The sequence below is a fragment of the Elephas maximus genome, chromosome 3, assembly GCF_024166365.1.
Source record: "Elephas maximus indicus isolate mEleMax1 chromosome 3, mEleMax1 primary haplotype, whole genome shotgun sequence".
Classification (NCBI taxonomy): domain Eukaryota; kingdom Metazoa; phylum Chordata; class Mammalia; order Proboscidea; family Elephantidae; genus Elephas; species Elephas maximus.
The window spans coordinates 169,150,197-169,175,651 of record NC_064821.1 but is presented as its reverse complement, the minus strand read 5'-3'; the positions used below and the strand labels follow the sequence as shown (position 1 = coordinate 169,175,651).

The 25,455-nt window shown below is 50.6% G+C and overlaps 1 protein-coding gene across 2 annotated transcripts; it reads right to left on the bottom strand.

Annotated features, from left to right (window-relative positions):
* Positions 1–1,327: 1,327 nt before the first annotated feature.
* Positions 1,328–24,016, bottom strand: INKA2 (inka box actin regulator 2). 2 transcript variants are annotated; one of them, XM_049880072.1, is made up of 2 exons: positions 23,789–24,016; positions 1,328–7,938 (listed from the first exon to the last, which is right to left on the bottom strand). In XM_049880072.1, the coding sequence occupies exons 1-2, from the start codon at positions 23,822–23,824 to the stop codon at positions 7,096–7,098; spliced, it is 879 nt and encodes a 292-aa protein (XP_049736029.1). In that variant the 5' UTR covers positions 23,825–24,016; the 3' UTR covers positions 1,328–7,095. The 2 variants fall into 2 exon arrangements, with proteins under 2 accessions (XP_049736029.1, XP_049736030.1); XM_049880073.1 differs by lacking the exon at positions 23,789–24,016 and adding an exon at positions 23,584–23,778.
* Between the last annotated feature and the right edge of the window lie 1,439 nt (positions 24,017–25,455).

The following is a 25,455-nucleotide window of genomic DNA, read 5'->3' as shown; positions in this document are numbered from 1 at the left end:
TCAAGCTTGGAACGCTCAGAGTAGTTTATCAAAGGTGAAGAGGATGATGAGAAGTGCCCAGAAATAAAGCTGAACATGTCAGTTGGGGTCTCACTGGGCAGGGCGGGGCCCCCATCACCCAGGACGACAGAAAGCAAGTGAGGAGGACGTCAGATCTGCTCAGCAACAGACCCTGCATCCCGCTCTGCTCCGTCCTTCCTTCCAGACCCAAGGCAGCATTTCCTTGCAGCTGCCGGCTTCAGCCTCCGGTTAGGAGGAGGAGGTGAGGAAGGGGGCTGAGGGAGAGGAACAGGAATAAAAGGGAAGGAACGAGGGGAAGTGACATGTGCAGAGCGGGGGAAACAAGAAAACAAAACCTGATTCTTCACTTTGACGAGGACAGCTTCCCCCGCAAACCAACACCCTGCAAAGCAGCCTCAGATGGGTGGCGGGCAGCATCTGTCATGCCTGAACCAACAGGCTGGCCTCCCAGGGCAACCACCCCTCCCCGGCCACTTGGCAGAGACCAGGGCATCTTAGAGTGGAAGGAGAGAAAAAGGGGCAAAGTGGCAGCCCTGAGTGGGTCGTGGTGAGCAGAGGGATAGTTGGGAACTAGAGCTGGCCAAGGTGTCGGGCATGCAGGAGGTCGCTGTTGGCAGGGACTCCTAGCTGTTCCTGGAAAGGGCAGTCATTTCGAAGGACGTGCCCAGAGGAGCATAGAGAAAGTGAATGGATTCTGTGGAGTGGGAGCCAGGGAGTGTGGGCAGCTGTGTCCTGAAACCTGGTAGAGTCAGTGGAAAGCAGAAGGTGAATTTCACAGCTCCCTTGTCAGGTAATCATTGCCCCAAGATTTTTTACGTTCAGGGGTAAGCGCCCTGGGAAGGGCTACTCCCTCGCTGCTCCTCAGTGGCTTCTGTCTCTGGCAGGCAACACAGAGCTGCTTTCAGGGAGCGCCCCCAAGGATTGGTGGGGAAGGCTTCAAGGAGGAAGAACGAGGACTCCAGTGGGGGACAAGAATTAAGACTTTGTTTCAGGGACATTGGCAGGGCTCATTTGTGATGACCGTGATGTGTTCCAGAATTTTGAGGTGTATGTATGGGCTTGGAGTCCCTGGGTGACACAAACGGTTTGCCCTCAACTACTAACCAAAAGGTTGGCAGTTCGAATCCACCCAGCCGCACTGGAAAAGAAAGGCCTGGTGATCTATTTCCGTAAGATCACAGCCACTGAAAACCATGTGGGGCACACTTTGAAGCACATGGAGTCTCCATGAGTTGGGATCAACTCAACGGCAACAGGTTTGGTTTTATTTTTTTAATTTTGCTTTAGATGAAGGTTTACAGAGCAAATCAGCTTCTCATTAAACAATTAATACTCATGCTGTTTTGTGACATCGGTTGCCAACCCCGAGGCATGTCAACACTCATCCCTTCTCGGCCTTGGGTTCCCTATTTTCATTCTTCCGGCTTTCCTGTCCCCTCCTGCTTTCTCATCCTTGCCCCATTCAGTCTCATTTTGTTTTATGGGTGTCTAATCTCCGGCCGAAGAGTGAGCCTCAGGAGTGAAATTCAGTACTCAGTTAAAAGGATGTCCAGGGGCCATACTCTCAGGGTCTCTCCAGTCTCTGTCAGACCAGTAAGTCTGGTCCTTTTTGTTGCTGTTGTTGTACATTCTTCTCCAGCTCTGCCTGGGAATCTCTATTGTGATCCTTGTCAGAGTGGTCAGTGGTGGTAGTCGGGCACCATCTGGTTGTGCTGGATGGGTTTTTCATATGGGCTTGCAGGTGGTTTTTCATATGGGCTTGCAGGATTGATTGAAGGGTACGGGAAGAGGGGCAGGAAATAAACCTACTGTCAAATTCAGAGAGAATCTGGGAGAGAAGTTTCATCATTCTGTTTGTTTTAAAAGTTGGGTCCAAAAAAAAAAAAAAAAAACCCAAACCCATTGCTCTCAAGTCAGTTCTGACTCATAGCAACACTACGGGGCAGAATATAACTGCCCCACAGGATTTCCAAGGAGCAGCTGGCGGATTTGAACTGCCAGCCTTGTGGTTAGCAGCCATAGCAGTTAACCACTACACCACCAGGGTTTAGAGGAGGCAAAAGGAAGGCAGGAGACATCCTAGTAATGGTATGGATAATCCGCGGTCTGAGGTTCTTACACCAGCAGCCCTGCCCTCTACCCCCAGGCCTGCTAGGCCTTCCTGGTCCATGGCCTTCCTTTGGCAGCACTGCCTTAGCCCTCCCTTGAGGGTCAGGCTTTACAGAGTGGATTTTAAGAGGACAGTCCATAAGTTCCCACCACAAGGACCTTTAGGCCATCAGCCCCCAGGGTCGCTGGGGGAAGGGAGGAAGAGAGAGGTATAGGACCTGGCAGGGACTCTAGCAACTAAGGCCTTGAAGAACAGAGAGTAGACGCCGGAGAGGTGGAGTGGCTGCTGATTCTTCTCAAAACCATCAGGACTTGGCTTATTCAACTCTTTATTCTTTGCCAGGAATTTGAGGGTGAGCTGGGGGTAGGAGGGTGCAGGATTTTTTCTCTAGAGCAGCCCCTCAGGCAGTGGGGTCCTAAGGCACCATCTCTCCAGCTCAGCCCACAGTGCTGCCCTTCTCCATTCCACTGCCACCCCCTCCCAGTCCCTATACCCATACATATACATCATCCCTCCAGGGAAAAGTGTCGATTATTCGCCATTTGACATATAATAATCACAGCGCACCTGGGTAATATTTTACAATGTTCAAGGACATGTTCACACCTATTGTCTTCTCTGGCCCCGACTACAACCCTGTGAGATCATAAGGGCCAGTGTAAATTTTATAACGGAAGAGGAGACTGACCCTCAGAGAAACAATGCATTTTTAGCATTTTTTTCGCCCTGGGTCACATGGTTCCTGCCTGCACTAAGGGGGGCAGGGAGTCAGGTGTAAACTGAGCTTCTGCTGTGTTCTGGGCAGTGTGCTTGCCCCTGAGGGGCTGTGTGTCCTGAAATCTCACAGCAGGCCTGCCTTAGCCCCAGTTCACAGATGAGGCCAACGAGGCTGGGAGGTCAAGCAGCATGCTCAGGCTTGCCCAGTGACAGAAATGGGTCTCAAATCCTGGCTAACTCTCAGTCCGGTGCACGCATCGTGGTGCTGGCAGGTGTGCCTTAACTGCCCTGGAGCTCACCTGCTCCCCAGAGACAGGCTGTGCTTTTATCTAGGACCCGTGGAAATGGTGGCATGATGTGGGAAAGATGGAGGAGCGCCCCACCTTCCCACCCACACAGGCTCTGGGAGAGGGTGGGGACGGGGTGAGGGTAGAGCTGAACCAGGTCTCTATTCCTCAGAGCAAGATGACCCTGAGGAGTGGGGCACAGGGGAACTGCTTGAGGGCGAGGGGTCCTGTACCCTCCAGGAAAGAGGTCCCAGGTCTGAAAGGTTGGGAAGAAAAGCGGAAGAGGGAGACCTAGCAGGCTCCACAGGCCATGCCCAGAGGGAAATCTTTGTCCAGCTCTGCCTAAGGTTGAGAACCATCCAAAGACACATTGTAGCCCCAGGGTCACAAAGAAGCAGGTGCTTAAGCAGAGAGGGGCTCCTGTACCTGTCAGAGAAGTGGGTCAGGTGTGGGGCGGGGTTGCATGCCAGGCAAGGTATTAAATGAGCTTCCAGCTCATTTGCATGTCCTAATTAACCATAAAATGAGCCCCAGGGGCAGAATTAAGCTGTCAATTTCTGTCTGCTGACTTCCACTATCTCTCCGCCATACACACTCTCCTTCTGCCCGCCCCCTCCTACACTTTCCTGCATCACTTAGGCCTCAAGCATTCCCATTCACCTCTTCTCTCTGCTTCAGTAAAATAAATACAAGTCTCTGTCATTGTCACCGAAGGAGCCCAGAAGGGGAGGAAAAAGTAAAAATTATGGAAGGGTGAATGAATTGGCCACAATCTTTCTTTAACAGAGCATGACGTGGTGGGTGGGGCATTACATCAACCTCCACGGACAGTCCGCATTCCATTTTTTATCCACGCAGGGGCACGGACAATCTGGGTGGGACCAGGTTTTGTTCTTATTCCTTTTGATTTGGCTTTGGAGAAGATATGGACAATTTGTGGGACAGTCCAAAAAGCAGAAGCTTGGACGTCATTTGGAGCTGTTTCAATCCCAGCTCTGCCAGTACATGAACTTGGGCAAGTTGCTTAACTTCTGTGAGCCTACCCCGTGTAAAATAAGAGTCACAGTAACACTCACAGGGTGTAGTTTGAGAAGGAAATAACACTAAGGTGAAGGTGTGCAACACCTGTAAATTAGGTTGGCAGCAAATATCACTTCCTAATTGTTTTGTTCTGGCCCTAATTAAAAATGAGTTTTCATTGCTTTGAATTCCTTCTGACTAACTGTTGAGTTTATTAGCCTGCTTCTGTCTTTCCCGCTGTTCCTCCTTGAGGTCAGGAGCCAGGTCTTTTTCAGCACTCTGTCCTTAGTTCTTAGCACGATGCCTGGCATTGGGAGGTGTTCACAAAAGTTTGTTCAATTGATCTGAACCGCTGTGTCCACAAAACAGATCAGTTGCAGATGAATGGCCACAAGCTGACTTGGTTTCCTATAGAATCACTCCAGATTCAGAGCTGGCGCCACTTTGAAAAATTAGCTGGACGGCCCAGGACTTGCTCCTCTCACGAATCAGTACAGCAGTAGATGAAATCTTCACAAGAACATTCCACACACACACACTCCACACACATCACCGCCACCAAAGGCAGCCACAGCCAAGAAGCCTTCACCCAGACTGAAATGTCAAAGAGTTCTGTGGAAAGACACAAAGGCTGAGCAAAGTCTTGTTCTTCCAGAAAGGGCTAGCTCAGTTGGCAAATTCCAGGGAGAAGAGAGGAAAGGACCAGGGCTTGGGGGCCAGACAACCCTCTGGTTCAAATTCTAGTTCTTTTCTTTACTAACAGCATGCTCCTGGGCCACTTCCATGACCCTTGTTGTTCTTGCTATTAGGTGCCGTGCAAAAAGACAATACCTTCTGGGGTCATTCTGAAGCTTGAAAGAGATAATGTGCACACTGCCTGGCAAGCAGTGGATGCTTTAAAAAATTGGCACCCTTTTCTCCTTCCTGTAGCTTCTCTCACCAAAAATGAACACCTACCGTTTCCTTGCGTGGGAATTTGAGGGTGGCCCTTAACCACTGCCGCTACACTCCCCACCCCTAACTAGAGCTGTGGAGCTGCTCACTCTTAAGCCTCCTTCCTCCATCTCCGCCCCTGGGGGTCCAGGATCCAGGAAGAAGAGCTTTCCTTCTTCTTATTTTTCTTCTTCAATTTGCTATTAATGCTCTGAGGCCAGGAAGGCTTCTTGCCTCTAATTGCAGCTGTCATACCCCATCAGGCTAAGGGGAGATCAGCCAGAAGTGGAAGAAGGGAGGGTAAAGGGAGTGCCCTACAAGGCTGGCTCAGCCCAAACAGGGACCCACATTGTCTTTTCCCAGCCAGTGGGCGTTCCCTGCCTGGAGTGGGATGGATGGTAGCTTCCAGGTGGGCGGGCAGAGGAGGGCCCCTGGATCTGCGGGTCCTTTACCCCGGGCCATGTGCCCAGAGAGGCTTTAGAAAAGCTTTAGCTGCCGCCACTGATGCTGGGAGCTGAGCTGCTGTCCCAGCCCTGCCCCCTCGGCCCTGGCTGATTCTGGGTGAGGGAAGACAAGGCCAGAGCTTGCGCCCAGGTCGGGCAGGGGCTGCGTAATGGAGCTAGGAGTTAGAAAAAAAAAAAAAAAAAATGGGGATTTCTTCTGGGCTCTCATTTGTCTCACCCGGAGGAGTCCCTGGGTGGGCGAATGGTTAAGCCCTAGACTACTAGCCAAAGGTTAGTGGTTCAAATCTGCCCAGTCACCTCGGAAGAAAGGCGGCCGATCTACTTCCGAAAGATTCATGGAAAACCCTACAGAGCTCAGTTCTACTCTGAAACACCAGGAGTCATAATGGCCTCAACGGCAACTGGATTGGCTTGTGTTCTGAGTGGGAGTTTCCTGGGTGCTGGAGGGGGAAGGTGGTGGTTCTATGTCCTGCTGGAGTAGGTGTGTGTGTAACTCCAGGGCCCAGCTTCTGCTCTGGAGTCAGGCCTGGACAGTTCTACCCCTGCCAGTGGTGTGATCTTGACAAGCAGCCAATCTATGCTTATTTCCTCTAGGATGGGAAATGGGGATAATACCTGCCTTACTTGCCCCTTAACTAATGAGATAATGGAGAAACGAAAGGGCTTTCAAAAGCATCAAGCGCTCAACAAATGTATCAATCCTCTCCTTGTGCTTTTAGGAAGACTATATAAGGGTTTTGTTGGCATAAGGAGTCATGTGCTTCTCTAGGTCCCTGGGTGGCACATACCATTTGCACGGGGTTGGAATCCAGCCACTGGCTCCATGAAAGAAAGTCTTGGTGAGCTGCTTCCATAAAGACTACAGCCAAGAAAACCCTATGGGGCTCAGTTCTACCCTGTAATCCATGGAGTTGCCATGAGTTGGAATCAACTCGATGGCAATGGGTTTGGCATTTTTCTCTGGGTCCAGGTATGGGCTGAAATCAAAGGCAGCAGGAAAGGGTAGGAGGCGGGACTTAGGCTCACTGCCGCTCTAACTCCCAGGAGGGCTGAGGGTCACTATCATGTCTTGCCAGGGAAGTAAACATTATAAGATTAGGGACACCAAAGACGAGGTCTTTATTGAAGGCCTCTATGGGGAACCTGAGGCCCCAATGCACTTTTCCATACAGAATGTTCAACTGAAGTCTTTGGGGGCAATGAGGGAATGTTGAGGGGGGGTTCCCTGGTCTCCTCTCCCCGTCTGGTCTCTGCTGTCACCTCCAGCACCAAAACAAGCACACACAAACACACAGTCTATGAACTCTGACCTTACCCACCAGCCAGCCCCTGCGACAGCCTCTCCTAATCGCAGGCTGTCAGCCCTGCACCAGAGCTCTTGCTTGGAGACTAGGGACTGGCTTCTGCCCTTCTCTCTCCTTTCTTGGGGAAAAGAACTCTGAGTTGGGCTTTTGAAACGATACTGCCCTCCCACCATCCTCTCCGGGGTCACAGCATCTCCACCTGGCCCTCTCAGGTCCAGTCAACTTTCTGTCTCTAGGATTCAGACCCAAACAGCCGTGTTAATATCAAAGCCAGAAGGAGAGGGCTCCAGGGCCTTGGGGCAACTTGGGGAGGGACTTTCCCCTTGTTTGGGCTCCCTGATGCCTGGGAAGGAGAAATGTCCAGAGCCCTTGGAATGGCTCCGCTTCTTGACCTTCTGGGAGCGTCCGGCTCGGGGCTCAGAGACCATGGGTGTCACCCAGCCGGGCTTCTCCTTCAGCAGCCGGTCCCGGTCAGGCCGCACGCTACGCAAGAACTTTCTAAAGATGTTTGCTGTCAGGGCAAACCTGCGGCCCAGCTCCCGGGGCTGACCCCTTCCCACTTTGGGCTCACCAGCCTCCCCAGTCTCTCCCTTTTCCCCACTCTTCTCCAGTTCTGGCAAGTCCAGCCAGTTGCCCACGAGGTCTGCAAAGACGTTGTCCCCTAACACCAGAGGCTGTCGATTCCGGCCCCGGGACATCAGTGTGGAGGTCCAGTCATCCGGTTCCACACGCTCTGGCCACTGCTGGGCGCAGCTGTGGTGTTCTGGCAGCTGTGTCCTGGGCAGGGGGGCCACCTCCCTCCCACAGACACTCCTGTGGGGTGGAAACTTGGCACTGCTGTCAAGAGAAGGTTGGTTGAAGGGGGAGCCAGCCGAAGGCCTGGCAGGGCCCCTACCACCCTCCAGTCGAGGAGGCTTGGGCTGTGTCCAGGGGCTTTCAGGGCAGCCTGGGGCAGGATCCCCTCCAGAGATCTCCAGCTGTTCCAAAGCTGTCTGCACCTGGAGGAGCTTCAGTTCTTGCAGCGCGCCCATCATGCTGTTCATCTGATCCTGCAAGCCATCCCCCACCTCCTTCATGGACATCTGCAGGGAAGAGAGAAAGCCCAGGGCCAGTGAGCCATGAGGGGGATGGGACTGCCCCTCATTGGCCCTGAATCTAGGACCACGCCCCCTCCCAAACACACAGCTCCAGCCAAGCCACTGCAGCCTGCCACTGGTCCACCTCTGTGCAGCCTAGGACTGTGCAGATCAGTGCTGGCCAGGGCGAGTTTCAACCCTGATAGGGCTGGATAAAGGAAATTATATTAATGGCAGCTAACTTTTTTTTTAACTAGCTAAGGTAGGCACTGTCCTAAGTGATTAATATATATATTAATACACATTAATTAATATACATATTAAGAAGAATTGATGCTATTGAATTGTGATGCTCGTGAAGAACACTGAATATACCATGGACAGCCAGAAGAACAAACAAATCTGTCTTGGATAAAGTACACCCAGCATGCACCTTAGAAGTGAGGATGGCGAGACTTCAGCTCATTTATTTTGGACAAGTCATCAGGAAAGACCAATCAGAAAAAGACACCATATTTGGTAAAGTAGAGGGTTCAGTGAAAATCAGGGAAACCCTCAATGAGATGGACTGACACAGTGGCCAAGGCAACAGACTCAAACATACTAAAGATCATGGAAATGGTGCAGAACCGGGCAACGTTTTGTTCTGTTATACATATGGTCGCCATGAGTCAGAGCTGAACTGGCAACAACTAACAACAACATATTAATCTCTATCAGTTTGTTTAATCTTCACAACTATCCTATGAGGTCATGACTAGTAGTGTTCCCATTTTAAAGATGAGGAAACTGGCGCACAGAAGTAACTTTCGCAAGGCCAGAGGGTAAAGGTGGAGCTGAGATCAGTTTGAGGATGACTAAGTTGTGGTGGCCATCCTTGTCCATCTCTGACTGTGCCATCTTCCTCGCCTGAGCCTCCTTGAGATGATGACGAGGATGATGGCAGCAGTAACGTTTTGTGAACGCTGACTGTGTAACAGGAGTTACATAGTAGTCTATGTGCTAAGTACTCATTATGCCATTATCTCATTTCATCTTTAATCAACCCTCTGACGTTGCTTTATTCTTGTTTTAACAGGTACGTAAACCATGGTAGGGGTGAAGTAACTTGCCTAAGGTGACGCAGCTCGTGGAGCGGGGACTCAAACACAGGACTATCTCACTCCAAATGTTATGGTCTAAATGATCAGATACTGCCTCGAGATGGCTGATCAGTGAAGCTGGGCTTTAAGGCTATTCTGCCTCCACAGGGCAGTGGACACAGGGTGAAGGGGACATTAGGGAAGAACAGAAGCTTAGATTCTCCAAGAGAAACCCCTATCCCTGGGGTTTCCTGTTTGTCAGGAGAGAGATGAGGAGACCAGAAAATTCCTGTTTGCTGGAAACCCTTGCCCAGCTCTTCCCAGCTCTGCCTCTCCCTACCAAACACCTGTCCTCTCTCAGCTGCTCTCAGACTTGGCTCCAACCCTCTTCCTGCCTTCTTGGTCCAATTGGCTCCACTGCCCTGGCCAAGCCAGAATAGGGAACTGGGGCCCAGTTCTTCCAGCCCTTTTGTGGGTGCCTAAGGCCTGAGTCCCAGGTGCCAGCTGGAAGGGGCTGAGAGATTGACTTGGGTGAGGGCCGAGTTTGGAGGCTGGGGAAAGGAGGGTACGTCTGATAACATTCACAAGGTCCCAGTCCCTGGGTGCAAGCTGCTTTGATCCCCGCCAGCTCCCTCCTCAGATCCTGCTCAAGTTACCAATAGCAAACCTTATGAGTGGGGACCATCTGTTGCTTAAGCCCCCCAGAGACCCACAGGATCATCTTACCTCACAGGCTTGTCTTAACACACAGATCTAAGCCTGGAGAGTGCAGGGGTAGGGGGACTGGAAGGGCAGGGCTGGACTGACAGCTGACCCTCTCAGGCTTCTGTGTCAGATCCTCTCCTGCCAACCCTGGGGGGTGGGGAGGTCGGAGCAAGCTCTACATGAGCCAGTGGAGCTAAAGTACAGAGGGGTACTGACTGTCCCTGAGGTTGCCCACGGTTGCCAATGCTCTGTACATCTTCCCCAGGAGAGGGCAAGAAGAAGTGGTGGTGGAGGCCCTGGCAGCCCAGGGATTTGCCAAACGGCTTGGGCAAGTGTGCTTATCTGATGGCAGCAACAGCAAAAGGCACAGAGTTGGAGGGTGTGCTTGCTGACGGCCCCTTGCTCTGGTCTCTGCCTCCACCTTCCTGACCCCTTCCTTCCCCAGGCCTACGCAGCTCAGCTGCAGCTGGTAAGACCCAGAGCACAGTCAGAGTGGACTCTAAGCCCCAAATCAAACCCATCACCCACCCTTCCCAGCACTGCTTCTCCCTCATTTCTCTACTTCTGCCCCCTCCCACTTTCCTTGTCACCCCAACCTGGAACCTCAGATTCATTTTTGGCTTTTGCACTCAACCACCCCTGTTCTTGCCCCAGTTCCCAGGGGTGGCAGGAGAGGATCTGACACAGAAGCCTGAGAAGGCTTGCCTGCGGAGTCTTGCCCACCTGCCCTTCCAGTGCCGCCACCCTGCCACGCTCCAGGTATAGCGCTTAATCATGTGCTGTGCTGGGGTCCTGCTGCCCTTCTGTCCCCTGGAATGCTGCAGAGCTTTCCTAAAAGGCCTCCCAGCCACAGGCTCATGAGTGCCTGATCAATCCTCCCCCTACACACCTCCGATCATGTCACTTGCTGCACTGAAGCCTCTGTTGGCTCCTCATCGCCCAGAGAATAAAATCTGAACTCCTTGGTCCTGTAGCCAAGACTCTGCAGGACACAATTCCAGCTTCCAGTTGCGGGTGTCTCCCGGTTCCCTGACACACGCCCCATATTCCTGTTAGCAACTCTCCTGTGATACCGAACGTGCTCTGCCCTGTGGTCCGGCTGCTTCCGTTCCTCCACGCGCTTACACACTCAGTCACTTCTGAAACAGTGATTGTGCACCCACTACCTGAGGGCAGGGACTGAGATCTACACATCATGATGTCTCCCAGAACCTAGCTAGCCCCTTGCACTTGCTACATACCCATAAAACATATATTGAGTACCACTGAATACTCCAATCATCCTTCCAGAGTGTGTGCGACCCTTAAACAGTAATTCGCTACAGACAGGCAGGGCAGTTGCCCAAGGTTTCGTTTCACCAAGAGGCAAGGAGTCTGAGCTGGCAGGCTTCCTTCCAGAAGGCTGAACACAGTCCAGGTCAGAGGCAGTGGGAGGAATGAAATGGCCCCATTCAATTGCTTCCAGTGTGGAAAAATCCATATGAAATAATGCTGACATTTTGTAGTTTTCCAGGGAGAAGGAATGTGTGGGTATGCATGAATTTGGGGCTGACCGTAAAACAGAGACCCCATTTAAGTAAACAAGAGCCGAAACTGCACCCATATGGAAAATAATATTCTGTATTGGTTAAGATCTTGGGTTCTGGAGACGAATGGAACCAAACCCAAAAACCAAACCCACTGCCATCTCGAGTCGATTCCGGCTCATAGCGACCCTATAGGACAGAGTAGAACTGCCCCGTAGAGTTTACAAGGAGCGCCTGGCGGATTTGAACTGCCAGCCTCTTGGTTAGTAGCCGTAGCACTTGACCACTACACCGCCAGGGTTTCCAAAGGGTTCAAATCCCAGCTCTGCTACTCAGCAGCTGTGTGATCTGGGCAGGTTATTTAAATTCCGTTTTTCAATGGAATTTTCCATTCTTTAAAACAGGAATAAGAGTTCCTGCCTCATAAAGCTACTGTGCAGATTAGGCGAGGTCATGTGTGTATCTGCACGACACCGAGAAAGCACTGGGTGAATTCTGGCTCTTATTTTAATATAAAATATAAGACCTATGAATTTGCTCTCGACTACTAACTAAAGGTTGGCAGTTCAAAGTTACCCAGAGGCACTGCAGAAGAAAGGCCTGCGAACTGCTTTGGTAAAGATCCCAGCCAAGACAGCCCTATGGAGCAGTTCACTCTGGAACACATGGAGTCACCGTGACTTGGAATTGACTCAAGAGCAGCAGCTTTTTCTTTTTTTTTTAATGCATTTGCAGAACAGTTTTTCCTCAGTGGAACTAACACATAGTAATGGTGGGATTCCAGTCACCGTATCTGGTCTGATCAAGGAGAAATGCATCTCTTGTCCTGTCCCGTCTCCTCCACCCGCAGCCCACACAGGGGAAGGGGAGGGAAAGGAAAGGGAAGTCTCAGCATCCTCTTGCTCATGCTCAATGCGAGCTCAGTCAGTCCATCACAGAGTGTTGACCCTGAAGAGCGAGAAGGCAGCTGTGAGGGGGAGATAAACGGAAGAAGGAAGCCTGAGCTGTGGGAAACTGGGAGGTCCAGGGGGAGTGGGGAGGCAGGAGCATCATCTGGGTCTTGACTGAGAGGGGAGCCAGCAGGACAGCCTTTCCCAACCCCGCGGGGAATGATGTCACCCAAAGAGAAAGAGCCAGAGGGCAAGCTGTGCTCGCTGTCCAGAGCGTGGGACTTTCTCAGATCCCAGAAACCAAAGAGGGAGAAGAGGGGCAGTGTGGGATAGGGAGCAAAGGAGAGGGGCCAACTCAGAGAAAATCCTGATCTAGAAATAGCACACCGAAATCTCAGTCTGCAGGCTATAGGATGCTGAGCTCCTCCCTGGCCTCCCAGTGCCTCAGAGCTTCAGGTCCTTCCTGAGGACAGGGGCCAAGTCATATCCAACTTGCCTTCAGGTGTCAGTTGAAGAAGTTATCACCAGTTTAAAAAACAAACAAACAACAACAACAAACGAATTAAAACAGTTACCGTTGAGTCAATTTCAACTCATGGTGACCCCACGTCTGTCAGAGTAGAGCTGTGCTCCATAGAGCTTTCAGTGACTGGTGTTTTGGAATAGATCTTCAGGTCTTTCTTCTAAGGAACTTCTGAGTGGACCAAACCCCTAGCCTTTTGGTTAGCAGTCCTGCGCATTAACCACTCAGGGACTCCTTGAAGTCCTAAGAGGCTCTAATTGGTACTGATTGTCCCTAGTTTGAGTGGTTGGTTGATGCTAATCGTCCTCTCCCTTTTTCCCCAAGCTAAGTCTCTCTCTTTTTTTTCTTTCTCACACACACACAGAGCTAACCTGCTCCACCATCAAAAATAATGCCCTTAATCAGCATATCCCAATGAGGCCATGGGAATCCCTTCTGAGAAAGGCCATGAAAGTCCTCCTCACCACCCTCTTTGCCTCCGTACCACCCCAGTCCCTTTCCCGCCTTCGGTGACTCCTGGGCTCTCGCAATGTTTCATTCTAAAAATTTTCTTCATGTCAACCTTTAGTCTGTCCCATTGCAGTTTAAACCAGTCCCTCATTTCCTCACTGTTCGGGAGGTAGATGGCAGCTGGGCTCCCTCCTGGGGCTTGAGCCTCACACTGTAGTTAGGTGACCAGGCTTGGAGTCCTAGCTGACTACTAACTACTAACAGCTAACTTGGCTGCATGACATTGAGCAGATTAGCCAACCTTTTTGTCCTTGGGTTTCTGAGTCTGTAACCCCTCATGTGTGTAGGAGCCCTTGTGGTGCAGTGGTTAAGAACTCGGAGTGCTAACCAAAAGGTTGGCAGTTTGAATCAACCAGCCACTCCTTGGAAGGCCTATGGGGCAGTTCTACTCTATTCTATAGGGTTGTTGTAAGTTGGAAATGACTCAACAGCAACAGGTTTTGTTTTTTTTGTTTTCACATGTGTGTAGCACTCATCCCTTCCTCTACATTGCCTTACCCAATTCCCACAATCAGTCTGGGAGTCTGAAGTTACCCCACGTTATGGGTTAGGAAACTAGGGATCTGTGAGTTTCATCTTCTTCCTCTTTGTTTCCCAAAAGCCAGACCTCCTCCATGATTTTCACTGTATCTACACACGACCTATTCTACTAGTTAATATTTTATTTATGTCTAATTTTCATGTAAATAAATGTATATTTATATAGGAATGTGTATAAAGTGATAAAGTATATACCACTTGCCATAAACAGATAGCCATTTATATATATATATGTTGTTAGGTGCCGTCGAGTCGGTTCCGACTCATAGTGACCCTTTGCACAACAAAACGAAACACTGTATTCCCTTTGCCCTCAGCAAGCACCTCAGCTGGTCATGGTTCTTTGCTGGTAGGGTAACGTAATCCTTCATTCCTGAAGGGTCTCAGCCATTAGTAGTCACGTCACAATTGGGTTGGTGTAGTTTTCCATTGACTTTAATCATAGGACATGGTAGTACTCAGAGACACCCTAAAGGATCTCCTGCATTCCAGACATACTCTTCTTTACCTTCATTGTTGTTGTTGTTGTTGTTAGGTGCCGCTGGATCGGTTCCAACTCATAGCGACCCCATGCACAACAGAGCGAAACACTGCCCGGTCCTGCACCATCCTTACAATCGTTGTTATGCTTGAGCTGATTGTTGCAGTCACTGTGTCAATCCACATCATAGAGGGTCTTCCTCTTTTCCGCTGACCCTGTACTCTGCCAAGCATGATGTCCTTCTCCAGGGACTGATCCCTTCTGACAACATATTCAAAGTATGTAAGATGCAGTCTCGCCATCCTTGCCTCTAAGGAGCATTCTGGTTGTACTTCTTCTAAGACAGATTTGTTTGTTCTTTTGGCAGTCCATGGAATATTCAGTATTCTTCACCAACACCACAATTCAAGGGTGTCAATTGTTCTTCAGCCTTCCTTATTCATTGTCCAGCTTTCACATGCATATGATGAGATTGGAAATACCATGGCTTGGGTCAGGCGCACCTTAGTCCTTTGCAGCAGATTTACCAAATGCGATGCATCTTTTGATTTCTTGACTGCTGCTTCCATGGCGGTTGATTGTGGGTCCAAGCAAAATGAAATTCTTGACAAGTTCAATCTTTTCTCGGTTTATTATGATGTTGCTCATTGGTCCAGTTGTGAGGATTTTTGTTTTCTTTATGTTAAGGTGCAATCCATACTGAAGACTGTGGTCTTTGATCTTCATTAGTAAGTGCTTCAAGTCCTCTTCTAAAAGTCATCCATCTGATTATCATCTAACATCATCTTGAGTGTCACCAGTGGAAACACTGATCTGTTGCCTGAGGTTCTGAGGCTTCCTAGTGGAGGCGTTGGACCCCACTAACCCCAGGCCAGTGGACTTTCCAAGTCATAATCCCTGACCCCTCAGCCTCAAGGGGTTGCTGTGAGAAGAATCCAGGATAATCAGTGGGAAGTATAAAGGGCAATTGTCATCCTATGCAGGAGGAAGAACATGAAGTCATCCTTTTGAGGGACTCCAAGACCCAATTCAGTTCCTTCCCACTGAAGGCTTCTCTGCACTGAATCATCTGAAAAGGCAAGAGGAACGCTGCCTGGGGCTGAAGAGGAAGTTGCCATTGGGAAGCAGATCCCACCATCCTGGACCTCCAGTCCTGGGCCCTCGAGGGGGTAGCGTGTGGTCAGCTGTCCAAGGACAGCCCCCTTCCCCTTGTTGGGCCCTTTGTGGTGGGGGAGTGGGGATGGGAAAGTGTAATGCCAGCATCCTTGGCTCCATTCCCAGCCCCTCGCCTAGGCCCCTCACTGATCCCACAGCTGTGCCCTCCATCCATCCATCTCATGCCCTCTCTCAGCTCAGCCAAAATCCTTTGACACAGGCTGCAGATTTGCTGGTGGACCTGGCAGTGTGCCCTGACTCACCCCTCCCACCCCCCTTCGTTACTCACAGGATCCCCACACAGTTCCTTTCAGCCCCTCTGGAAGCTAGGAAGAGGCTCCAGGCCGGAAATGGGAAGAACCCCGCTTTTGCCAAGTGGCCTGTTCTCCAGCTCAGTGAATGGTGACCTTCACAGCCCCTGCTCTTGGCTGGAACTCTCAACAGGAAGGTAAAGTAGAAACTGTGCCAAGAGCTGTGGGAGGGAGGAGGGCAAAGATAGGAGGAAGTGAGGATGTGAAATGGATGAGACTGCTTTCCCAACTGAACCATTCATTGGGAGCCACATACTCGGGCAAAGGTAGGCACATAGAGGTGCCCAGTCTTGCCTTTTTCCAGGAGTCTGCCTCTAAACCAAGACCTCTTAGCCTCACCAAGCCCTTCTCTCTCCAACCAGCTTTAGCTCCTCTCTACTGCAGTCAATCAATCAAATTCCTTGGGTATCCAAGGGATCTCAAAAATCATCTTCCTCTTCTCTTTTTTAGTTCAGGCATTCACAATCTCTCTCCTGGACTCTTGTATAAACCTTTTAACTCATCCTCTTGCCTCAAATTCCCTCCTTCCCCAACTCATGCCACCTCCTAGACTCCAAAGCACATCTCTGACCATGCTACTCTCCAATGCTTATAGGAAAGGTCAGACCCCTTAATATGGCATTTACTATGGAGAGTGAGGAAAACCAAAGACTCAAGGAAACAATTACTCCAAAAGACTAATGGACCATAGGAACCACAGCCTCCAGCTTCTAGCCTGAGACTAGAAGAATTAGATGGTGCCCAGCTACCACTACAGACTACTTTTTTTTTTTGGCGTGTCATGCCCATTCTTTTTTTTTTTTAATAATTTTTATCGTGCTATAAGTGAAAGTTTACAAATAAGTCAGTCTCTAACACAAAAACTTATATACACCTGCTACATACTCCCAATTACTCTCCCCCTAATGAGACAGCCCACTCTCTCCCTCCACTCTCTCTTTTCGTGTCTGCTTCTAACCCCTTCTACCTTCTCATCTCCCCTCCAGGCAAGAGATGCCAACATAGTCTCAAGTGTCCACCTGATCCAAGAAGCTCATTCCTCACCAGCATCCCTCTCCAACCCATTGCCCAGTCCAATCCATGTCTGAAGAGTTGGCTTCGGGAATGGTTCCTGTCTGGGCCAACAGAAGGTTTGGGGCCCATGACCACTGGGGTCCTTCTAGTCTCAGTCAGACCATTAAGTCTGGCCTTTTTACGAGAATTTGGAATCTGCATCCCACTGCTCTTCTGCTCCCTCAGGGGTTCTCTGTTGTGTTCCCTGTCAGGGCAGTCATCGGTTATAGCCGGACACCATCTAGTTCTTCTGGTCTCACGATGACATAGTCTCTGGTTCAAGTGGCTCTTTCTGTCTCTTGGGCTTGTAATTACCTTGTGTCCTTGGTGTTCTTCATTCTCCTTTGATCCAGATGGGTTGAGACCAATTGATGCATCTTAGATGGCTGTACAGACTACTTTGACCGGGATCACAGCAGATCCCAGGACCAGAGACTCCCTGTAGTCCGCTCTCAACAACTCTTTCTACTCTATTGACCACTATTCCCTGGAAATACCCTATGTTCTAGCCAAACTCAGCAGCTAGATAGTCTTCAGACATCCTCAATAGAGAGTCTTTGAACATCCCATGACTTCAACCTCTGTGTCTTGTGCTGTTCCGTTTTCTGCCTGGAATGTTGCTTTCTCCTGTGCATGTTCCTATTTATCCGCAAGGACTAGCTCAAATGCTACCTGTTCCAGGAAGCTTTCCATGGTCTCCTAGTTGCAGGTAATATTTCTCTTCTCAGGACACTGAATCGTGCCTCTTGTATAGCACTTCGGTGTCTGTACTAGAGGTTTTCATACATGTACTGGTGAAGGGCATAAGCTCTGAAATCAGACTAGCTGGGTTTGATTCCTAACTGTACCACTGATCAGTTCTATGATCTTGGCCAAGTCACTTAACCTCCCATTTCTCTATTTTCTTGTTGAAAAATTGGGGATGATGAAAGTACCTACCTCTGTGTTGCTTGGACAATTAAATGACATAATATATCGTATCAACAAGTGTCTGGCATATCAATAATTGTTACCCTCAATTAATGATTTTACTATTAACTCTCCTAATAAATTGTGAGTTTCTTGAAGACAGAATCTGTATCTATTTATATTTGTAACCGCAGTGCCTGGTAAAGTGCCTTGAGCATAGTAGGAACTCAATAAATGTGTTATATGAATAAATGACTTTTGTAAACCAGCCTGATCAATCCATCACAAAGAGTTTACCAAGTGCTTTTGTGGGACTGAGTTACTGGGCTTGAAGGCTAAGTCCATAGTCCCGGGGGACATCTAGGTCAACTGGCCTAACATAGTTCATAAAGAAAATGTTCTACATCCTATTTTGGTGAGTAGCATCTGGGGCCTTAAAAACTTGCAAGCAGCCATCTAAGATACAACTATTAGTCTCTTTCTGTTTGGAGAGAAGGAGAGTGAAGGAAATCAAAGATTCGAGGAAATAATTAGTCCAAAGGGCTAATGGACCATAGGAACCCCAGCCTCCAACAGCCTGAGACCAGAAGAACTAGATGGTGCCAGGCTACCACTACTGACCACTCCAACAGGGATTACAATAAAAGGTCCCAGTTAGAGTGGGGAAAAAAAAAATCTAGAACAAAATTCAAATTCATAAAAAAGACCACATTTACTGGTCTGAGAGAGACTGGAGGAACCCCCAAGACCACAGCTCTTAGACACCTCTCTAACTTGGAACTGAACTGAAGTCATTCCCAGAGAGCAACTTTCAGCCAAATAATAGACCAAAAAAAAAAAAAAAAAAAAATCATTGCCCTCGAGTCGATTCCAAATCATAGCAACCCTATAAGACATAGTAGAACTGCCCCATAGGGTTTCCAAGGCTGGAATCTTTATGCCACATCTTTCTCCCAAGGAGCAGCTGGTGGGTAGAATGGCTAACCTTTTGGTCTATAGTCAAGAGCTTAACCACTGTACCACCAGGGCTCCCCAAAATAGACATAATAAACAATAACACACATAATAAACAATTCCACACTGCTTCCTGGAACAGGTAGCATTTGAGCTAGTCCTTGCGGATAAATAGGAACATGCACAGGAGAAAGCAACATTCCAGGCAGATAACGGAACAGCACAAGACACAGAGGTCGAAGTCATGGGATGTTCAAAGACTCTCTACTGAGGATGTCTGAAGACTAATCCTCAGAACAATCATCTACATTGGACCAAAAGGACAACATATGGCCAAAAGCAAAGATAAGAAGGCAGAAAGGGACAGGAAAACCAGAAGGATGGAAATGGGGAACTCAGGGTGGTAATGGGGAGAGTGCTGACACACTGTGAGGAGTGCAACCTATATCATGGAACAATCTGAGTATAAATTATTGGACTGGAAGCTAATTTGCTCTGTAAACCTTCACCTAAAGCACTATAATGAAAAGAAATTTACCAAGTGCGTATACTATATTGGGCACTGTGATATGCGCAAAGAACATACAGTTGGGGAGGTCCTTTATACATATTGTCATTTAATATTCAAATAGTTGTATAAGGTGGGAATTTTAAAAACCTATTTTAGAGATGAAAGAAAGGGAGAAGAGGCCTGGTGATCTACTTCCAAAAAATCGGCCATTGAAAACCCTATGGAGCACAATTCTACTCTGGGGTCGCCATGAGTCAGACTCAACTAAACCACAATTGGTAATGTAGAAAGGAGCAGTGGTTAAGAGCTCAGCACAGGGAGGTTAAGTAATATGCCAGCATCACACAGAGCCAGGATATGAGTTCAGGTTGGCCTGACCCCAAATCCTGCGCTCCATGCTCATCCCACCTGCAACACCATATTGTCTAACTAAAACCAACACAAAACCAAACCAAACCCATTGCCATTGAGTTGATTCTGACTCATAGCAACCCTACGGGACAGAGCAGAACTGTCCCATAGTGTTTCCAAAGAGCAACTGATGGATTTGAACTGCCAACCTTTTAGTTGGCAGCCAAGCTCTTAACCACTGTACCATCAGGGCTCCTGTTATCTAACTAGTCATCCTAAATGTCAAGGAAGACTACATTATGAGATCCTGTCGGAAACCCTGGTGACATAGTGGTTAAGTGCTACGGCTGCTAACCAAAGGGTCAGCAGTTCGAATCCGCCAGGTGCTCCTTGGGAACTCTGTGGGGCAGTTCTACTCCATCCTATAGGGTTGCTATGAGTCGGAATCAACTCGACAGCACTGGATTTTTTAAAAAAAAAAACAACCTTTTTTCTGCCTCAAGAAATTTGCTCTTTGGCCTAACCTAAGCCCCTTGCCCCAAGATTTGAAAGCTTTTCCTATTGTATCTCCTCGATTCTCCTTTTATTCCTTTTTTTTTTTTGCCTTCAGACCCTGGTCCTTCCTCATATACCAGAACCTCCTCAGCTTGTGGCTACTTGCTTTCTGGGAACTCCAGGTGAGACGTTGTTCTAGGAGGACCTTCCCCAGCTTGAGAGGAGTCCCTCTGCAGCTTTCCCACACCTCAACTAGGACACATATTCCAGGAGATGGCATCCTTCAACCTCCTCTCCTCCAGGAAGCCTTCCTAGCCTGGCTGTGTTTCTCATAAGCCTTCATCGCTCAGCCTTTAAGCACTCTATTTGCTCTATACCTATCTGAACTTACAAGAAACACCCTTCAAGCATCTTACATCTGCTTCTTCTTTGTGCCTGTGTCTACCCCATTCATTGGGAGCCCCCAAGGGAGCCATGTGCGAGGAACAGCTGGTCCCAAGGCCTGGTGTTCAGGCAGGGCCCCTCTTTGGCGGCTGGAGGGAGGATGATGTGTTCCCTGTTGGCTTGTTGCAGCCCTGACCTCCTCATCCTAATGAAGAAGTGTATCAGCTGCTGCTCCTTCTCCTGCCACATTTCATCCCTGAAATCCGATCCCCTTCCCCTTCTAGCTCTCCAGATACCTCCCTAATGAAGCCAGGATCCTTAAACTCTCAGCCTCCCGGCACTGCTTACTTGTTACAATCCAAATTTTCTGCTTCAGGAAACTGGGAAATTCTGCTACTTTGGTTTTTAGGAACACACTCTTCTTGCCTAGAATTTTTGGGCCAAGGACAGGGTCAGGCCGCAGAAAGGGAGCACAAAACACCCTCAATGAAGATAATTTCACGCCCCGTTCATGTTTCCTTTTCCAGCTGGTTTACCCCACGGGGTCTGCAGGATATTTGCTTCTTGAAAGGATTTTGGTGGGATAATGAAATACAGAGCTCATTGAGTGCCATTCTGGGGCATACACCAACATAGGGCAGAGCTAGGCAACAGAGTGCTCCTGGGTGACAAGGGAGACCCTGCCTGGGATGAACCATCTGCACTGCAGAAGCCCCAGAGCTCATAACATAAACTGAGTATGTGCCTTTCCTACAGCCCATTGCAGACCTGGGGTGGAAACGAGCCAACACCTTCCTATCTCAGCCACAACCAAGCTACACTGAATTCAGTCCCCACAGCCCTTAGAGGAAGGTGGTCAAAGGGCTGACTCTGGGCAAATTCAGGTTTACTTTCTCCCTCTCTCCCATTAAGGAGCTCTGGTGGCACAGTGGTTAAAGTGCTAGACTGCGAATTGAAAGGTCAGCTGTTCGAAACCACCAGCTGCTGTTCAGTGGGAGAAAGATGGGGCAGTCTGCTTCCATAGCGATTTACAGCCTTGGAAACCCTATGGGGTGGCTATGAGTTCTGTAGAGATTTACAGTCTTGGAAACCGTATGGGGCTGTTATGAGTCGGAATCAACTTGAAGGTAGTGGGGCAGTCGCTCCTATTGGGGAAACTGAGGCACTGAGATCCATTCCAGCGGCCCAAGCATTCGGCTGAGGTATCGGGGAGGGAGGGAGACTCTCACAGTTCTGCCTGTCACTCTGCTCCATCTCATCTCTGAGCAGGCTGGCACTGGGGAGGGGGCGGAGCACCATGGGGAAGGGGGTGCAAACCTCTCCCATCTGAGTGTCATTCTGGGCCCTGGGCCAGGCATTTGGCTTCCTCTCCAAGACAGTCAAAGGCTGAAGCTGCTCAGACAAAGGGCCAAATGAAAGCTAATGGGGGGCTCGGTGACTTCAGCTTCTCCCCTTCCTCTTCCCGGGGTCTGGGGGCTCAAGCCTTGGCAGGAGAGGGTGCAAATCAAGCCCTGGAGCTCAGTGCGGGTGCAGATTCCTATTTGCCTTTTTTATTCTCCTGGCATCCACAGACTGTCTTCCTCCCCTCACCACCTCCCACCTAGGGTGCTGTAAAAAATGCAAATCAGTAGGATTTTAAAATTCCAGCCCATGCCAGGAACACCCACAAACCCTCCATTAAGGCAGATCCTGAGGTGGGTGGTGTGGTCCCCGATTCCAAGCAGAAAGAGGAGGATTCTGTTAAAGTCTTTTCTCAGCATGGGCCTTGGACCTCAGACACTATCTCTGACGGCCTTGACCTTTCTTTGTGGCACTGGACAAATGAATGGGAAAAGTCAGAACTGTGCATGTGTGGGCTGGGGCTTCCCACTGGCATGGGAAACATGAGAAAACTCCAGCCTGAGGGGGGGCATGGTATGGGTTCAGAGGAGCAGCAATGCGGACGTTTCTGTCCCTCACCAAAGTAACCCAAAGTTACTGGGTCAGTAACTTTTACGTCTGAGTGTCACTACAGAAAGGGCATCAGGAGGAAGGACCAGAGAAAGGCCCACCGCCTGAGAAGGCTAGCTCTGGAGCTGGACACATAAGAAGAGTACCACCGAAACATGACAAGGAAGCATCAATGAGAACACCTGCCGCTTCAAGCCCAGCCCTCCCCACAAAGCTGGCCTGGGACACAGCTGCCAAGCCGTCCCCGCACCCTCTGCCCCACCACCACACACACATTGGGAAGAGTGGAGAGTTTGGCGGCAGGAGTGGGAGAGACTGTCTTGGAACCTGGAGAGCCATGGGCTGGCATTTTCTGGATCCAGGTCTGCTGTTGTAAGCCTGGGTGCCCCTAGCTCTGAAAAGTAAGAAAGCATAGGGAGAAAAGTGAGACAGAGAAGAGACCCGACTCTGAGAGAGGCAAACTAAAAGACAGAAAGTCAGAGACAGAAGCAAAGACATAAGAGAGAGCCTGGTTGACAGAGCGACGGCAGAGCAGAGAGGGGGCGGTGCATGTGCATATCTATCAGAATTCTGGTGGCTGAAGGGAAAAGAAAGGCGGCGGGGCGGGGGTTGGTATACGACATCAGTGGGAATCGGCCTGGCCCTCCCTTGGCAATAGCCTATGAACCACTAACATAGCTTCAGCAGGAACCCCTCCCCCATCGAGGTGATTCCGCCCCCCATCCCCCAGCCCCTGCACCCCGGGCCTCCGCACGCTCCCTCCGCACTCCCCACGCCCAGGCCTGACATCTGGCTGGGCCTCCGCAGCTCCCGCTCGCGATCAGCCAGGCGGCACCCCTCCTCCCGCGCAGGGCCCTCCCCCGCCATTACAGCTGCCAGCCCCCGGCCCCCTCCCCGCTGGCAGACAAGCCCGGGCAGACAGCCGGCCAAGCCTGCCCCCGCAGCCACGCCAGCTCTGCCAAGCCCGGCAGAGCTGGGGGCCCCAGGTGGTGCCAGCTCCCTTAGAGCGGTCCTCGGCTGACCTCCTGCCCCGGGACAGGGTTCCGCCTGCGCACCCTCCTCCTGATGCCCCGCCGGCCTTGCGCACTCGAAGAGGCACCAGGGCAGCGCCAGCACCGGGCACAGCCCGTCCCGCTCCCGGGGTCAGTCGCTCCCACACTTTCTCAGCGCCTGGGTATCAGACTATGTGTCTGTCTGTCTCCGAGTGTACCCTCTTTCCTCCCCCGTCTTGGTTTCTCGGTCTCATCTGTCTTTCGGTCGGGTTGGCTGGCTCTCCCTCTCTGTTTCTCTGTTACTCGTTCTTGTCTGTCTCAACTCTCACCAAAAATCTTCGCTCGAAGTTTCCTCGTGGCTCCTTTCACTTAGGACAGGCCCTGCCCTCCGCCTACCAGCCCACGTTCTCTCCTTTCCTCTCTGGCTTTCCTCCGCCCCACACATGTCCAGGCTTCCGGGGGACGAGGGCCAAGGATAGGTACCGTCCGGGCGGAGCAGCCCCGCCCTGCTCCCGGCGCCAGCTCCGCTCTTACCAGCTCCTGTTTGAGGCGACGCAAATAGCAGTCCATCTCCCTGCTCTCCTTCCTTACGCGCCCATTTGCTGGGCTCCGCTCCACCAGAGAGTCACCGGGTGGGAACAACCGGCTCCACTAGAAACCGCGCGCTCGGCGGGTTGTTAACCTCTGCGCCCCGCGCCTCTCGCAGCGCAGAGTCGAGCCTCAGCTCACAAACCGGGACTTAAAGCAGCTTCGCGCAACTGCTCACGGCGCGCGGTCTGTGTTGGAGGCGGAGGGAAAAGTGGAACAGCCAATGAGAAATCAGGAGGGATGTATTCAGCCAATGATAACAGCGGTCTGTTGGGGGGGGGGCCCGTGCTGGGCCGCTGCGGGGGGGACCCTGACGTGGGTGTTTGCTTAGGGCGCGCGTCGCCGCTGCTGGGGGGCTGGCAGGGAGCACTTGGTCCTGGCCAGTGCAACGGGGGCAACGTGACGCCAGGCCATACCAAGGCCCAACAAACACTTCACACTCTGGTTATAAAGCGAGAACCCAGTTTTACCGGTGGAAACTGGGTGGTGGTCTCAATGAGTGGCTTTGAAAACATTTTAGTGATTTCGGAGTTGAAAATGCCATAGTACCAACCTCCTTTCCAAACTCCGATTATAGGAAGCAACACCCCCTTCCCAGGCCTCTTAGAAGCCTCGCAGAAGCTTTTTCTTTTCCAAGGAGAACTCTGGGAGCGTGGCTCCATCTCACCTCCTAATGTTGGGTCCTCCCAGCCCACTCCTCACCCTGCCGAGCGGAGGAGCAAACACTGGGTCCACTCAATCTTTTAACACAAAGCAATGGTGGGTCTACTGTTCACCGGCACGGTTGTAGGTTTGGGGATACAGAATAAGACAGGTAACGTCTCTGCTCTCAAGAACTTATATGGGGGAGGGGCAGGTTAAAAAAAAGTGATTTTAGATAGTAATTTTTTATGAACACATAAAATGGGGACTCCAGCATCAGCTATCCTAGTTCTTGCTCTGGACTTTGGCGAAGAGCTCTGTAAGGTTGGGGAAAGGAGCGGGACACTCAAAAGTATTCCGATTCTATTCAACAGACACAACGCGAGCACGAAACGTGTGACAGCTCCAACCAGGCTCTGACAGACCCGAGAGGGGCCGCGGGCCGCTCAGGCTTTCCTGCCAGCCAAGCTCCAGACCCTCCACGCCGGCCTCAGCGCCCTAGGAGCTGCTGTCCCTTCCCTGCGCGGTCGGATGCTCTGCGCCATCCAGCCAGGCCCGTCAGGGGCGGTGTCGCAGAGCCCGAGAGTAATTAGGGCACTTAGCGCTGTGTTGTGTCAAGGTAATTAACAGGGAAACTTTGCCCCAGGCAGGGTTTAGGGGCTGTGCGTGGGGCAGTCTGATCTTCCTAGAACTGGAGTCAGAATCGTGGGGACGCCAGAGATGGCGCGAAGGGAGAACGCAGGCGCTGCTGTCATTCTGATCTGTGTCAGGCAGCGCTCCACTTCTGCTAATTAGAGAAGGGTGAGGGGGCGGGGAAGAAAGGGAGAAGGAGGCGGAGGACAAGGAGAAAGAGGGAAGAAATGTGAATACCTTTAGAAGTGAAGACTTTTCACAGGCACTTAACCCCTGGTCCTCTATTACGTGGACTTTGCCCGCGTCTTGTGGCCTAGGCCTGGGCGCCCCGTTTGGGC

Bases quoted from the DNA above. Each gene is read 5' to 3' on its own strand.
- INKA2 (XM_049880072.1), bottom strand. From the start codon at position 23,824: ATGGACTGCTATTTGCGTCGCCTCAAACAGGAGCTG. The intron at 7,939-23,788 runs GTAAGAGCGGAG...TCTTCCCTGCAG, and splicing joins GTCGCCTCAAACAGGAGCTG to ATGTCCATGAAGGAGGTGGG.